This window comes from Narcine bancroftii, chromosome 3, assembly GCF_036971445.1.
Source record: "Narcine bancroftii isolate sNarBan1 chromosome 3, sNarBan1.hap1, whole genome shotgun sequence".
Classification (NCBI taxonomy): domain Eukaryota; kingdom Metazoa; phylum Chordata; class Chondrichthyes; order Torpediniformes; family Narcinidae; genus Narcine; species Narcine bancroftii.
In genome coordinates, this window is record NC_091471.1 from 136,534,220 (window position 1) to 136,551,029 (window position 16,810).

The 16,810-nt window shown below is 42.0% G+C and overlaps 1 protein-coding gene and 1 long non-coding RNA gene across 5 annotated transcripts in view; one reads left to right on the top strand and one right to left on the bottom strand.

Annotated features, from left to right (window-relative positions):
• Positions 1 to 7,508, bottom strand: part of ankrd50 (ankyrin repeat domain 50) — a 128,645-nt gene extending 121,137 nt beyond the window's left edge. Inside the window, exons 1-2 of one of the 2 annotated variants that reach the window (XM_069925232.1) lie at positions 7,272 to 7,508; positions 5,788 to 6,870 (exon numbers count right to left, since the gene is read on the bottom strand). In XM_069925232.1, the coding sequence (XP_069781333.1) occupies positions 5,788 to 6,239 (452 nt within the window). In that variant the 5' untranslated portion in view covers positions 6,240 to 6,870; positions 7,272 to 7,508. The remainder of the gene's footprint in view (positions 1 to 5,787; positions 6,871 to 7,271) is intronic. The other variant, XM_069925233.1, reaches the window with a different exon arrangement.
• The window catches only part of LOC138757604 (uncharacterized), a 97,349-nt gene continuing 87,883 nt past the window's right edge, over positions 7,345 to 16,810 (top strand). For 2 of the 3 annotated variants that reach the window (XR_011353732.1, XR_011353731.1), the window contains exon 1: positions 7,345 to 7,618. This is a non-coding gene — a long non-coding RNA (uncharacterized lncRNA). Of the gene's footprint in view, positions 7,619 to 12,848; positions 13,094 to 16,810 lie in introns of all 3 variants that reach the window. The other variant, XR_011353733.1, reaches the window with a different exon arrangement.

Here is a 16,810-nt window from a genome sequence, read left to right on the forward strand (position 1 = left end):
TCCTGCCAATCATTGTACAAGTTTACATGTACTACAGATTACAGATTGTGCATCTATTGATATAACTTTCTCGGAATTTACAGCGATATTGATAACAGATTCTTAACAACACTGTTTGCAAAACAGAATTGGTTCTTGTTGATTTTAAATTTCACTATTTGCATACTTTATGCCATTGCACATTGATTTATTTTCTAAATCTATGTATTTAATTAATAATTCAACCAAAATGTATAATACATCTTTAAATGTCCCTGGGAATATGCTTGTGAACCACATTCTTGGAACTGTTGCAATCCACTGGATTAAGGTACTTCCACTCTTTTGTTCTGAAGAGTATACTGGATTTTACACCTGCTGAGTTGAAGAAATGGTGAGTGTTTTTTTTCAAATAAAGATTGTATCTGATTTGATGACTATCCCTTCATACCAATGTTCCCAATCATCAACTCTGTTTTCTAATTGGAATATTGTGGGTTTGTATGATGCTTGAAAAGACTTCACAAGTTGCATGTAGGTTGGGAAATAGATCAGGCTTGCACATAGATTGGATGAATCAAGTTGGGTTGAGGCAGCTATCCATGATAGCTTTCCTGAACTGCAATCTCCCTGCCATCTCCCATACTGAAGGCCTCAAAACCCTTCATTCCTTTTTTGACAATAGACCCAACCAGTCTCCCTTCACCACCACACTCCTCTGACTGGCAGAACTTCTACTCACCTTCAAACACTTCTCTTTCCACTCATCCCACTTTCTCCAAATCCAAAGGGTAGCCACAGGTACCCACATTTGCCTAAGCTATGCTTGCCTTTTTGTTGGTTATGTGGAGTAATCCATGCTACAAACCTGCACAGGCAAAGATTTCAACTCTTCCCAATTACATCTATGACTATTTTGGTGCTGCCTCATGCACTCATGATAAGCTCGTTGACTTAATACACTTTACTGTCAACTTACACCCTTCACTTGGTCCATCTCGAACAACACTCCCCTCCTTTCTCAATCTCTCTATCTCCATCTCAGGAGACAAACTGATGACAGACATCTTCTACAAACCCACCAATTCCCACAGCTACCTCGAAGACACAGCCTGTCTCCTATAAGAATTCCATTCCCTTCTCTCAATTCCTCCGTTTCTGTCACATCTGCTCCCAGGACAAGGTCTTCCATGCCAGATCATCCAAGATGTCCAATGTCTTCACAAAAATGTGGCTTCCCCTCCCACACCATCAACTCTGCCCTCACCCGCATATTCTCCACTGACCCTCTCTGACCTCAGGCGCAACAAGGACAGGATTCCCCTTGTCGTCCTCCAACATATCACTATCCACCATTTCTGCCACCACCAGACGATCTTCCCTTTTCCTCCCCTCTCCGTCTTCTGCAGGGACTACTCCTTCCGTGACTTCCTTGTTTATTCTTCTCATCTCACTAATCACCCCCTTAGCACCTCTCCTTGTGACTGCAAAAGGATCTCTACTTGTGCCCATACCTCCTTCCTACTCACCATTCAGGGCCCAAAACAGTTTTTCCAAGTGAGGCAGTGCATGATATTCAGAGGTTATCTACTGCATCTGATACTCCTATTGTGGTCTCCTCTACAACATTGAGACTGGGCACAGACTGGTAGATTGTTTCGTTGAGCACCTCGGCTCTGTCCACTGCAATAGTGAGGATCTCTCAGTGGCCACCCATTTCAATTCCCTGCCCCATTACCTTGCCAATATGTCTGCTCGTGGTCTAATGGACTGCCAGACTATGCCACACACAAATTGGAGGAACAAGACCTCATATTCTGTCTGGGTACCCTCCAACCGGATGGCATTACATCAACTTCTCAGGTTTCTATTAGAACTCTCCCTCCTCCCCTCCCTCTCCATATATCCCTAAATCTCCTTTCCTCTACATCTGTCTCCCTCTGCATTCTCCCTGTCTCCTTTCCCCCAGCTCTGCATTCACAGAACCAACCCCGCACCCCCCCAATCAATCCTCACCTTTCCTCTCTCCCAATTAATACTTTTTTCTGTTGGTCTGTACTCATCCCCGTGCCTTTTATTTCCTTCTTTCTAGCCTTTTAATTCATGTGGCTGCCTGCTTTTTACTTATACCTCAAAGGTGAAACATCACCTTTATCTCCTATGGATGCTGCAAGACCTGCTGAGTTACTCCAGTATTTCTGTGTTTTCTAATAGCCTGAATACACCTGAGATTGTATGATCTCGGAAGCTAAGTAGGCTCAAGACTGGTCAGTACTTGGAGGGGAGACCACCTAGGAACACCAGGTGCTGTAGGTGAAGACTCTCTGTCTGCTTTACAGTAGACAAAAGTTAAAGAATTTCATGCATGTTACATTCTAAATATAGTATTACATGACAATAATAGAACCTTTACCTTTACCACAGCGTCTGCAGACTTCTGTGTTTCACTGAAATCTACAAGGGCATATCCTATTTAGATCTTAGATCTGGTCCTGTGCAATGAGACAGATACAATTAGTGATTTAGTTGTTAGGGGTCTTCTAAGAGCGATCACAATATGATTGAATTTCTCATACTAATGGAAGGTACAATAGTTTGATCTAAAAGCAGAGTATTATGCTGAAACAAAGGAGACCATGGGATGATGGAGGTGTTGGCTCGCATAGACTGGAAACACAAGCTATATGGTAGGTAGGACAGTTGAGAACCAGTGGTATACTTTCAGAGATTGGATATAAGATGTCCTTAAGAGTTAGGGGTAATGTATTACGATAGATGGAGGATTGGTTAGCCAATAGAAAGCAAAGATTTGGGATAAGTGGATTCTCTAGTTGGCAATCAGTGGTGAGCGGAATGCTGAAGGTGTTGGTGCTGGACTACAGCAATTCAAGGTATACATTATTGATTTGGAAGAGGGACAATAAATTGAGTACAAAAGTAAATTGTGCAGAGCATATGGAAAGTATGTAGAGTAATATTGACAGGTTAATTGAGTTGGCAAGGGTCATGCATTTTGGATGAAAAATTATTATTTAAATGGTGACAGATTGCAGTGCACTTTTGTGCAGAGGAATGAAAGTGCATGAACAGTAAAAAGTTGGTTTGCAGGTGCAGCACGTTATCAGGAAGGTGAATGGAATGTTGGTCTTCATTGCTAAAGGTTTTGAATTCAAGAGCAGGGTGATTCTACTTCAACTCTTCAGGGTATTTGTGAGGCCACACCTGGAGTACTACCTGTAGCTCTGGTTTCTTTACCTGAGAAGATATTCATGTACTGAATTTGGAAGCAGTGCAGAGGATATACACTAGGTTGATACTAGAGATGAGAGGGTTAGCCTATGAGGAGAAATCAAATAATCTGGGACTAAACTTACTGGAATTTAGAAGATCTTATGGAAACATAAAATTATGAAAGGGATAGTTAGAGACTGTAAAGTTTTTTTTCTGGTAGGTAAGACTATTATTGACTTCAGTCCTGCCATATCAGAGTTTAGATCTTATCCCTTAGTTTTGGGTGGCTTTTCTCTAAAGTATGCTTATGCTGCTCCTTTGTTACTACGATTTAGCATTAAAAGTTTGGCACTTCATTTCTAAGTGCATCTATGGGAAGCATTTATAATTCTGATTGAGTAAAGGTTAATTCCACAATTGGATGCAAATACATGAACAAACAGGTAGAAAGAAGTATACTAACTTGTTACTCTGACCACAACCTTTCACAGCGGTGAAGCAAATGTTTACTCATACTGTACCAGCAATATGTAATCTGCAGTATAGTCTACCTAGCTAGAAGCCAAGTTCAAAACAGCAAACCAGGCAATAAATGCTGTTGGCAGCAGCTACTTGGTTGCTGCCCATTGAATTTTTCTTTTAAAAGATTTGCAATGTCTGTCTGCTAAATGCATAAACCATTATTTAGGCCACAGCTACAGTACTGGGTAGTCTGGTCATCATTTTAGAGGAAGGAACAATAACACTTGGGTGGGGGATCTCAGAGCAGATTGAAAAACATGTTGCTATGGCTGCAGTAGTTCAGTTATGAGGAAAGATGGGGTTGATTGGGGTCACTTTCTTTGTAAGAGAGAAGGCTGAGTGGAATCAATAGGGTGAATAAGGAAGACACAATTGGGGTCAGTAAATTTGGAGCAAAGATATACAAGTTCAGAGGGGAGTTGTACATTTCTATGTTTGTTACCCATCGTCCAGAGAGTCTGGAATATACATCCTAAAAGGGAGGTAGAGGAACATTTTTAAAACAATTCATAAACAAATATGCTTACATCTTAACAGCTGGAAAGCAGAATTGGCCAAATGGCCTTCTGTGTTGTAAATTGTTAAGATAATAGTGGTACTTTCTGGCACCGTATTAAAATGTTCCCATTGAAACTGGAGCTTCATACCAAATTTATCCTTGTTAGTAAAACACGTAGCCAGAGCTTTATCATTATTCACAACACACTAGTAGAGTTTCATCCACTGGAGAAAAATATGCAGTTTATTAATCCTTTTGACTCTCAGAATGTTTGCAATATTTGCACGAAGAAGCAAGATGCTACATAAACAAGTCTTTCACTTTATATGTTATACAATTGTCCAGGAGAGGCTATAAACTTGAAGTCTATATAAACTGAAATAGTACATTTTCATCTGCAATAGTCATAAGAATTGGGACTGAAAAAGTAGTGAATTATTAAAAGAATCCGTTCAGATAGTTACTTCAGCAGGCAGTTTGATCACAAGCAACTTCAGATTCTAAAAATTGCAATTTGAAAGTAAGCAGGTTTCAAAAAAAAAAAAATCAGAAGCCACAAAGGCCCAAAGATGATAGAGAAGGAAATAGAAATGGAGAGAATGGCCAGTAAATAACTTTTATTAGAAGCCCCAAAGTTTCTGACTGATTTCTATTATTATAGTTTGCTCGATACCATTTCTGGCTGCAAAGGGTTTGAAACCTGCCATTCCTGACTGAATCATGACTTGATACTTCAGAGATTTGTAAACTAGGGGGGGGGGGGGGGCAGGGGGGGGGGAAGAACTTTAAATTGGAGCTAACATAGATAAGCAAATATAAGAATGATGGATGAATAATACATGTTAGAACACCAGTAACAGAACATTGGCAAAAGTTATCTTTACAATAACTCAAATTATGTGGGACAATCCCATATTGTTGCCATACATCTGGAGAAAACTCAAAAAGATATTACCATGACATTTGGTTTGCAGCATAAAAACATATTAAAAAAACATTTGAAATGTCATCAGCCGATCACTGTTTTTTTTTTAATTCTTAATTCAGTCAGAATTTATTGTCATGAACAAGTCATGAAATTTGTTATAAATTGCATTTATAATATAATCATCTTATGACCATTTTATGGTACTAATTATATTCATACCTGTTCATTTAAAAAATAATGCTTGTGAACTGGTAAGAGAATCCAGCGTGTGGGTGAATTGGATGCAGTGTAAATCAATTATGATCTAATTGAAAGACAGGAGAGGTGTGAAGGGCTAAATATCTAAGCACCGTGCAGAACAAGGACTACAATTTGAGACTCCCACCCATTCATTAGCAGTAAATACCTTTTGACATGATTGTTTCTACATTTAAACGGTGGGAAATTTGAAATCCAGGTTTGTAAAAAATAAAATCCCAACGTTGTCTTTGGAATAAACACACTCTCCAAGAATTTATATAACTCATGGGTGTTATTTGCAAAACAATCATTTATACTTATGTCCTATGTCATTTATTTTATTAAAACACCTTCGTCAGAAGCATTCGGTTCACTTACTACACTGTACCTTTTAAAAGCTTCCCCGGGATTCCTCTCACATTCACCAGCCTTCAGCACAGTGTGGACGGCCGGATCTCGCATTTTCTCTTCATATCCCTGGACCAGGCTGCTGTTGCAAAGCTGAGAAACCAGGCTTCGTATGAAGGTGCAAACGCAGAGCGTGTCTGCATCCTGGGCTTGACAGAAGTGAAAGGCGAGTATCTGACGATGCAAGCCCCGCTGAACCAGCTGAGGACAGGTGGGCCAAACCAATTCGGTGCACAGTGCTGTCTTTCCACTCCCAGGTCCCCCAACGACCAAAATACCCCCGATTCCTCCAGGGTTTTTCCCGAAAGGTCCACTAGGATTAGAGGTCCCAAGTGTTTTTCCATTGTTCTTTTCTTGAAGACAATGCTGGAGTTTATGGAAAACCCACTCTCTGCAGAAAAACCGCTTTCCTTGTAATAAACTCTGAGACATTTTTGTGTGCAGTTCCGTGCGACGTTACAGTATTGCAGATTTAATATACAAAACAGACACAAGATCAAACTCAGAAAAGCAGAATTGCCTGCAGATTAATACTCACGAATATTTCCTGCAAAACACCTGCAGCCAAAGTTGAGCCATTTTCGTCTTTCTCTGGTCACTCTTTGTTGGTTAAACAGTGAAATATCCAGCAAGTGCGTTCACCGTGTTATACATTAGCTACATAATAACGAGCGAACCTGGGATACAATATCCATCCATTTACATCTCCTTCTCGATCTGCCTGAGCATTTTTAGTTTCATTCTTCCACAAATCTCAGACTGATCAACGATCTCGACCCTCTCTTCATCGTTGGCTTCACCGTAGTTCCATACGGATTATTTTCATTTGCAATCGTTCGCGATTGTTTTTGGATCAAAACCCCAGCACCATGATGTTTCGTGGGAGGAAGATGAGGAGTTTCCAGGGGTCCAAGTCTCTTGTCTCTCGCTCAGCGAGAGCGACGAACTCCACACCGTTCTTCCCCCCGTTCCGTAGGCGATCCTACCGAGACCCTGGCATTGGGATGAGGATTATTTCGCTGCAGCCACTTCGGGGAGAACCGGCCAACGTCTCAAAACGTTGCTGGAGAGACATGCCATGAGTTAACTTTAAACCCTGCTCTCACTTAGAGAAACCCTGGCCCGGACCCAGATTGATCCCAATCTCCTGCCCCTGCACCCCCCCCCCCCCCCACCCCCCACCTCTCCCAGCGCCCGATATGATCCCGGTCCTCTGCCCCTGTGCACGGCCGATTCCGTGCTCCGCTCTGGCTGATCCCGATCCCCTGCCCAACTCCACGCTCAGGACTGATCCCGATCCTCTTCCCCGCTCCCTGGTCCCAGCGCCGGGCTGATCCCGATCTCCTGCCCCGCTCCCTGGCACCAGCGCCGGGTTGATGCCGACTCCCCTGCTCTGGTCCCTGCCTCCGGCGCTGGGCTGATCCCGATCCCTTGTTTCACTCGCAGTGCTTTCCCCCTTCTAACCTCGGTCTCCCTCGTCCACGGCTCCTCCTCGCTGGAGCCTAATTGGAGGCAATCCCTGCTCGAGCGTTCCGCCCTCTCCCTACAGGGAGCTCGAGCTGGAGCGGCTCGCTGCGTCAGGCCGTGACCAGCCGCGCCTCTCCCGGCTGCCGGGGAGCAACGGCGACGACTCGCGCTCGCTGGCCCCGCCCTCGAGCTCGAGCTCGCGGGGCAGCTGGGGATAAACGCCCCGCCCCCTCTGGGATTTGTCGTTCGGCCCTGCCGACGCCAACGCTTCAAGAAAACGGCCCTTATAAATACAACGCGGGACGTTTTCAGGATGTTGTCTTTGAGAAATCTCTCCTAATAAGGTGAGGAACCGAGCTGAGACTACAGGTCCCAGGATGCATGACGGTACCCCATTGCGCCTGCGCAGAGTTTGGATAGTTAAGGTGAAACTTTTGTTCACAGTTGGAGGTTTTTTTTAGCTCAGGGCAAGTGAAGATAAAATGAGTTGATTTGACTTTCTCTCTCTATGGATGTTGCCTAACCGGCTGAGTCTCTCCACCTTCTCTTTGTTCGTTCAATATTCCAGCATTTCCAATATGTCTGTTTCTCCAAACTGGCTTTACTCTCAGTGGGATGCTGCAGTGATTTCTGTAGGCGTTAACAAATTATGAGGGGCAGAGATGGGAAAGATACAATAAGTTTCCCAAGGCAGGCCGTCCTGAGCTAGAGGACAGAGTTCAAGTGAGAACGAGCAGGTTTTTTTTTACACAAAGAATGGTGGACATTGAGAAAGACCTTTGGAGTTGATGGAGATAGATACAATTAAAAGGCATTTGGACAGGCACTTGGAAAGCAAAGAAGCAGAATGATACAGGCCTATGGTGGATAAATGAGATTAGCTTAGCTTGGTATTATGGTTGGGATAGATGAGGTCGGCCATTATGTGTTTCTGCAGTTCTACGAAAGTGACCAAAGACGTTGAATATTTGAGATGGGTGCGTCAAGGAGAAATGGAAGTAAAAAGCTAAAGATCCAAGATTCAGAAAGAGGATGCTTGTCTCATCCTTGCATCTAGTCATTTTTTTTAAAAAAAAGAGGACCCCAATGAGTCCCATTTTCTGACAAATGGCTCAGGCCTGAAACATTGACTGCCTTTTACTTCCTACAGGTTTGGTGTGGTCTGCTGAGTTTCTCCATCATTTATGTGTACTACACTTGACCCCAACTGCAGATTTTTTTTTTGTTTCTCTCGAATGTGTCCCATTTTATCATTTGAGTTTTAACAATGACTCAGTACAGTGTTGAGGTTGTGCTTCATGTTCTGATTTCTGATTTTTTAAATTCAGATCTCAGTAATGTTTAAGTGTAGTGAAGGAACTTGCGAAAGAGTCTTTGGCAGAAAATCTCTGGTTGCAGACAGCTTCCTAATCATTGTTTCACTAATATTAAGTGGGTGGAATAATTATTAAACAACCAGTGTACTTGTATTTATCATACAAGTATGATAAATAAAATATTGATACCTGGTAATCCATCAATATTATCAAATTAAGGCTCATAAACTAAATTTGACAGATTAGTGGCTAAGAAAAATAAAATAAATTACATGACACAGCAGTTGATGCTTCATTACTCTGAAGATCTAGATTTGCTCTTGTTTTGTTTGTGTGTAATTTGCATTTACTCTCTGTTACTGCATGTTTATGCTGGGTGCTGTTGTTTACTCCCAAAGATTGGCTATTGTAACTTAACCCTTTATATCGCTAAAGTAGCAAAAAAATGTTTTTAATGAGCATGGGAGATATAGACAATAGAGAAAGCAAGGAGACATGGTACTGATGTGCTGTGTCAAAAGTAAGTAAAACTCTTTACCAAAGGATGATGTGGCAGTAGCTTTCATTTTCCTAGTTAATGACTGAAGTAGAGATTGTATATTTACCTTAAATGGGTGATTAGAGGATCTGGAATTTGAGAAATAAGATAAACAGTTAAATGTGACCAGTGCCACACAAGTGGTTGAATCCTTTTGGCCCCTTTGAAATGTTTTTATTATTTCAAAGTCTGACAAAATTGAAAATTAGAATAAAAACCACAACAATTTTGATGTAAGGGAAATCATTAACATTTAACTTTGATAAAATGTTCAACATGGAGTTTATAAAGAGGAACTCATAATATGGTACACTTAATAAATTAAAATATAATCGGGTACTTCACAGGGGCATGATAGTGTGGAAATTAATGCAGTCCAAAAAAAAGATAGTGAGGTGATGACCAAATGTTCTGGAGAGGAGGGCAAGTTTTGAGAAATAAGTCCATGGTTTAAAGCCGACATGTGAAAAGATGGCCTTCCGTAAGAAGCAATACAGTAATGCACAGATTTGTTGGAATAGTGTAGTTTTCGAAAGGAGATTGCAATGATGAAGGTTGGAGATCAAGTTTATTATCATCTGAATGTACAACCTGGAAACATTGTTCTCCGGACCTCGCTGCAAAAATGTGAACATACACAGAGAAAAGATACATGTATACATAATTAAAAATGAATATTGTTAAACAGTTGTCTCAGAGGGTTTGTATGAGTAGTTGAAGACACGGAAGCTTAATATCAGTTGTGATTAGTAGCCAAAATAGGTAAATGAGCAGTGAATGATGGTAAATGCAAGATAAGTTTCCAAACAGGATAATCTGAATCAGAAGGTTCCATCTTTTTCTTATGATGTGCTATGAAAATTATCAATTATCAATCTCTGTCAGTATGTACTGTTTATATGTCAGCAGATTTGTTTTACATGATTGTTCAAAAACAACCAGTAAATTTCAATGCATAACAATACCACAAAGATACATTTAAACAAATATTTTGACATAATTTGACCACAGTTGTTCTATTCATGACCCATGTATAAGGCAAAACCCAATTGAATTACATTACCGACACAAGAAAGTATCATCATTTGCAGTTATGGTCCAATTAATGTAAAAAGCACCACAAAATACTTAATGGATAAGAAATAAAAGAACTGAGAGATTGTATGCAAAGGATAGGGAAAACAGGAGAAAAAAATGCAAACAACACATAGTAAAGTACCAAGGTTTAAAATCTGAAGGTTGCTGAAGGGGGTAAAAATAAGCAACTAATTTACCACAATTTTTGCTTAGCCTGGCACAATGACTGACTGTATGATGTAATTCAAATGTATCCAGCAGATGGGGTGAGTCAAAGAAATAGTCCTACTGTATTTTGAAAAAGTAGTGGCTGAGATTGATGTGGAAGCAAGGGAGTGAGACCATGTGGTTCATTAGACAAACCAATTTCTTCAGTATTACTCAGAATTCTAAATATTAGTAATATTTAAAACAATTGTTAATATAACAGATAAAAATTGTATGTTTTGATTGCCTATCCCACTGGCACAAGTTTGATTTAAGTTCAACGTATCCAACTGGAATTCATTATTTCAGAGGTCTGGTGGCAATGATTTGAGATCATATTGTATTTGACAACCAAATACTTGAAAATGACTGAGTTTGTTGACATAAACATTGTGCAATATACTGAGACACTGAAATGCTTGCTTGCTGAAATTGAACAGGTATTTGTTTTATTAAAAAAAAATGATAATAAAATACTTAATTGAATTGATTAAAGACAATAAATATTCAGTGTTCGTAGGGGTTGGTGCAGTCCCAGATTAATGTAACTTGGGAAGGTTCAAGATCCTGATAGCTGTTGGAAATAAACTGTTCTTGAACTGAGAGGTGCTGTTCTTCACCTTCTGCCTGATGTTAACATCACTGTTCATTTGCCTATTTTGACTAGGCTCACGAGGGGTCCTTCATCATATTAGCTACATAGATGTCCTTAATGGATGGTAGGATAAAGCCTGTGATGGACTTGGCAATGTTTGCCTCCATTCACAACCTTCTGCATTTCTGGGCACTTGAATTACTTAACCAGGCTGTGATACAGCCAGTCACTATAATTTCCACAGTTCACCTGTAGAAATTTGAGTATTTGATGACATGCTAAATCTTCTAAGACTCTTTAGAAAGTAGAGCAATGATGGGTCTTCTTCACGGTTGCCTCAATGTGCTGGCTTCAGGAGAAGGGTTCTGAAACATGGACACCTAGAAACTTGACGGTTCCAATGCTGTCCACCTCTGGCCCCATTTATGTTGACAAGTGCATAGTCCCTTGCCCTCTCTTAAAATCAACAATAGTCTTGGTGATGTTAGAAGCAAGATTGATGTTCTGGCACCACCCAAGCAGATTCTTGATTTCCATTTTGTATTCTATTATTTCCATTTATTTGGCCAACAATGGTGGTGCTGTCAGTGAAAATGTAGATCAAGTCGGAGCTGAACTTGGCTATATTGTCATGAACTCTGCACCCAGCCCTTGATTGTCCCTGTGTTGATGGTCAGCATGGAGGAAGTCATGTTGCTGATGACAAAGTTGTGGATCCAGTTGTAGAGGGACAAAGAGAGTCCCAGATCCTTCAATTTGGTCATGTTTTGCTGGTAAGATCGTGTTGAATGCTAAGTTTTAATAGCATAGGTGTTCATGTAATCTTGGAGGTGACTTAATGCAGAGTCTTTGGATTGGACTACAGAGGTGTTGTAGAATATTTTGGAATGCAATGAGGAAAGTGGTAATGCCAAAACAGCATTTTTTTTTTCCCCACAAACACTATATTTTTTCTTAATTAATTAATTCTTAAAACAAATTTTTCTAATTCAGACAAACACACTATAAAATAAAATGGGTTTAAGTGATGTGGTTGTTCTGGGGATTCTGGGGGCTGTCATTCGATTCATATTTACAATATATGCAGATAAACTTGTTTAGAGGGAGGGGGTAGACTATTAGGGATTTTTTTTCCCCCTTTTTTCTTCAGACAAATCGGTAAAGGGGAGTTTAACTATAAAATATGGATCATATCACAGAACAACATGATCACATCAAAGAAGAATAAAATATCTTGTATGAGGAAATTTTATGTGTATTTGTATAATTATTGTATTCAATATTTTTTGGATATAGTACAAGTTATTATTTAATTGTTTAATTATTATAATTATATAATTTAATGTCTTGAATGAAATAAGTTATGTAATAATTATGATAATACCTTGAATTTACAATTGATGTGATATGTATGTGATATGATTTGTTATCATTAATTTACTTTGTGTAAAGGGTTTTTGTTGAACTCAATAAATATGTTAAAATAAGAAAATGAGTTGCATTCTTCAGATGGAATACATTATTTGTAAATGAGCATTTCAGAGTAAAAAGTCAATTTGTAATTATCAATTCTTGCATCTTTATTGAAAAAAATGTTTAATTTAAGTACAAATGGTGATTTATTGAAGTCAATCATGTAACCAAGCATAAAATCTAAAAACTATTACAAGTTTAGTGTCTAGAAGTGTTTTCTATGTTACAAACCGTGCGTAATGAGCAGCGATAGACAATGAACCCGACAGTGTTTAATTTTAAAACACTAATTTTATTTCTAAATCTTAAACTATAGTCTTAACTTTTAAGCTATCTTTAACACTAAATCTATCTCCAACTATGTGCAGGTGTGCGTCTACGTGAGTGAGTGATACACCCAAACCATTACGATCCAGATCAAAATCTTATAAAGTTGCTTCAAAGTTCAGTCTTTTAAATTCAATGTTGAAGGCTTTGAAATTTGATGCCCAGAATTATTGATGGGAAGACTGGAGTTGTGGCTGCTCCAGACTCTCAAGTTCTCCTCGTGTTGCCTTTGAAGAAATGTCCATCCACACGAGCTGTGGTCATAACGCTCCTGGTCCTTTTGTAGGTAAGACTCGAACTGGGCAGACTTCACAGTTTCCAAAACCATGGCACCAGTCTCTCCAAGTGGCCTTCACTGTTGGTCACACTCAAAATGAAGGGGGTTTCTCCAAGTGACCTTCACTGTTAGTCACAATCAAAATAAAGCATTTTACTTTCCAAAAGACCCTCCTGGCACAGGACAATACATTGAAAAGGCCCAGTCATTCACAGAGCATGCTTTTCTATAAATTCCACAAAATTGGCTGGCCACAAGAGCTGCTTCAAAAAGCTATGTTCTCTTCAGCAGTCAGAATGGTTCTCGCCTGCAAAATACAATGCCTTTGCAAATGTATCGAATCTGGAACAGACTGTGACAAGCCTTCCCTCAGTTCTTACAATGTATCAAATTGTTGCTGGGCTATGTCTTGTAATGGTGCTTATGTGAAATGTTAACTGTGACCATTCATTTCCTCCTCTCTTCTATCTCTTACAGTGATAATCCCATTTTACTAAAACAGGAGGTCGTAATATCTATGTTACAACTGTACCTACCTCTACCTGGTAGTACATACTATCATTTTCTATGTGGTCATGTTTTCTATCATTTGCTTCATTTAAATTTCTCCCCTCTTTTTTTAATCAAAACTTTTGAGTTTTAGGCGCCTCTTACCTGAGGGGGGAAAAGTGACCTCATTTATTCACTTTATCTATGCCGCTCATGATATTTTTACATCTCTAAGGTCAACACCCTGCCTCCTACATTCCAGGGATCCAGGTTTCTGACATCCTCCTTTTTGCTAGCCATACACAATAGCACACCATATGCCAAGTGTGGTCTCACCAACTTCTTGTACAGTTGTAGCATAATATTTCCATCTTGATTTCATGTCTAACAGACCATAATCAGTGAAGATGGGAAGCAACACCACCTCTGCAATCATACTGAGCATCAGCACCGCACAAGGATGTGTTCTTACTATGCTCCCTTTACAGCCACAACTCCAACACTATCTTTATGTTTGCTGGTGACATCACAGTTGTACGCTTGATATCAAATATTGATGAGGCAGAGTTGGTCTATTGGCCTGGTGCAAAGATATTAACCTCTTTTTTAATGTCAGTAAGGCAAAAAAAGCTGCTAATAAACCTCAGGAGGGAGGGGTAGAACCCACTCTCCATCCATATCAATGGTGCTGAAATGGAAACACTAGATCACTTCAGATTCTAAGGAGTAAATATTTCTAGTGACCTGACCTGGAGAATTCACGTCTAAGGAAGTACTTCTACTTCCTGAGAAGGCTAAGAAAGTTCAACATGCTCTCTATGTTATCAATTGGTGCATGGGAATTTAGCTGTGTGGATTCTAAATTGGCTTAACTATGCAAGGCAGAGGATGGTTGTCAATGGAGCCTATTCTGCCTGGAGGCCAGTGATTAGTGGTGTTTTATAGCGATCTGTTCTGCAAACTCTGCTCTTGATGATTGTTATTAAATGACTTGGAAGAAGTTGTAGGGTAGGCCAGATGGCAAAGAAGTGTTGTGGATAGTGTAGAAGGTCATTGCACATTACAATAGGATACGGATAGGACGCAGATTTGGTGGAGGAGTAATGAGGAATTTCATTCTGGAAAAGTGTTAAATGATACACTTTGGAAGGTCAATTTGAATGCTGAGCACACGGTCCATAGATCCCACAAGGTTGCTACACAATTTAACAGGGAGGATATGTGGTGGTACACCACTGGCCTACTGCAGGGGGAAACCTTTGTACCTGCAGGAGTGTAAGGGGACAGGACAACTGGCCGGCTGCCAATCAGTCGGCCTGAATGGATCAAGCCCCTCCAGGATATAAACCTGAGCAGGCCTCACACAGTTGCTGCAGCCACAGCCAGCCTGGCTCTGTGGAAGTCTTTGTGGATTAAACCCTGTTGTACAGTCTTTACCTTGTGTGTGTCTGATTCTGTCTAACAGCGCACCATAATTTAATCAACAAAATTTTCCCACGGCTGCCATAGAAAAACTCCTGAGCACAGGGACCCTTGAGGTCAACCCACGCCACCCGGAAGCCCAGACACGCTTTGCGATCTGGCAGCACGCGGTCGAGGCAATCATCGAGGCACACAAGGGCAACATCCTGGACTCTGACCGGATGAGGTTAGTCCTACTCCGGTCAAAGCTAGGTCCCCGCGCCTTCCAGGTAACCAAAGGTTGCTCTACGTACAAGAGCACAATGGACACTCTCGAGAACTTTTACGAGCCCTGCATGAATGCGGTCTGTGCAAGGTACCTCCTCAAAACCTGAGGCCATCCACCCGGGGAGATGGCTGAGTCTTACCTGGGACATTTGCGAGAGTTGGCCCGACCGTGTCTGGCTGAACCCGGGGTAGGTGTAGAGGAGGTCGAGATGCTGATCCGGGATGTCTTCATTCGAGGGCCATCCGGCAGAAGCTGCTAGGAGACAACATCTGTGCCCTAACCAAGACAGTGGAAGTGGTCCAAAACCTGGAAGCAGAAGCCCTGCACGTCGAAGCCTTCAATTCCAGGTTACCCCAGGCTCCCTCATGCCCTTCTTCACTATAGCTGCAGCCCCAGGCCGAGCTGGGGAGGAGAATAATGCTGCGGCATGCGCCTGGCGCCCCTAAAAATACTGTGGTTCCTGGTGTGGGTCAGATCTACGATCGCGCCAAAACTGCCCAGCTAGGACCAGTATTGTTCCCAATGTGGCAAGAAAGGCCACTTTGCAAAAGTGTGCCTCTAAACTTGCCGGCAGCTCAGCGGCCTGCTATGACCTCCCTACCTCCCCCGTAGACCGCCCCACGTGCACGTGCCGGGAGGCACCATTGTCTCCGTGACAACTTCCGACTTCGACCGGGCAACATCCGGCCCCGCCAGCAACCATCGCAGCGTGTGCCCAAGCATCTGCACCAGCCCTCACCCCGCTGCTCGCTGAGAACTACAGTGATGTCACTTCCGGCTCACAGTGCGGTGTGACTTCCAGCTGACGTAACGATGTCACTTCCCCCAGTGCAGTGGACACAGCTGAGGAAGGAGGCCAGCCACGCAGCGGCACCCAACATGGACCAGGCAGCGCCAGAAACTGATGGCCCCTAAGGACATTGAGAACAATGTGGTCAACACGGGCGATGACCAGGCCACCCTACTGATGCTCGCCACGCCTCCGGAGGCCATCAGCTACCGCATGCTGCACCTCACGACCGATGTCAATGTGATCATTACGGGCAATGACCAGGCTGCCCTATTGACGCCCCCATCCCTCTGGATAGTGATGACTCCGAGATGGTCCTGGCTGCCACCATGATGACCAGGGACATTCCCCACGTTCTTGGGCACTCGATGATGGATGTGCGAGTCAACGGGCAGGTAACAAAGTGCCTGTTGGAAAGTGGCAGCACCGAAAGCTTCGTTCACCCAAGCGTGGCCCACTCCCTAAGGTTAATGGTCCACCCCACCAACTGCTCGATCGCCCTCGCCACCAAAGATAAGACTGTTGGTACCGGGCGCTGCTCGGTTGATATAATGGTGGGAGGGGAGACTACCACAGGATTCAGGCTCTTGGTTATGCCCAAACTCTGTGCACCACTCCTTCTGGGCCTGGATTTCCAGTGCCACCTGCAGAGTGTCACCCTTGCTTTCGGGGGGCCCCAACCTCCATTCACATTGCACAGCACGCCAACCTACCAGCCCTGGCCAACCTGTGTCCTCTCCACACTGCGCATCACCCC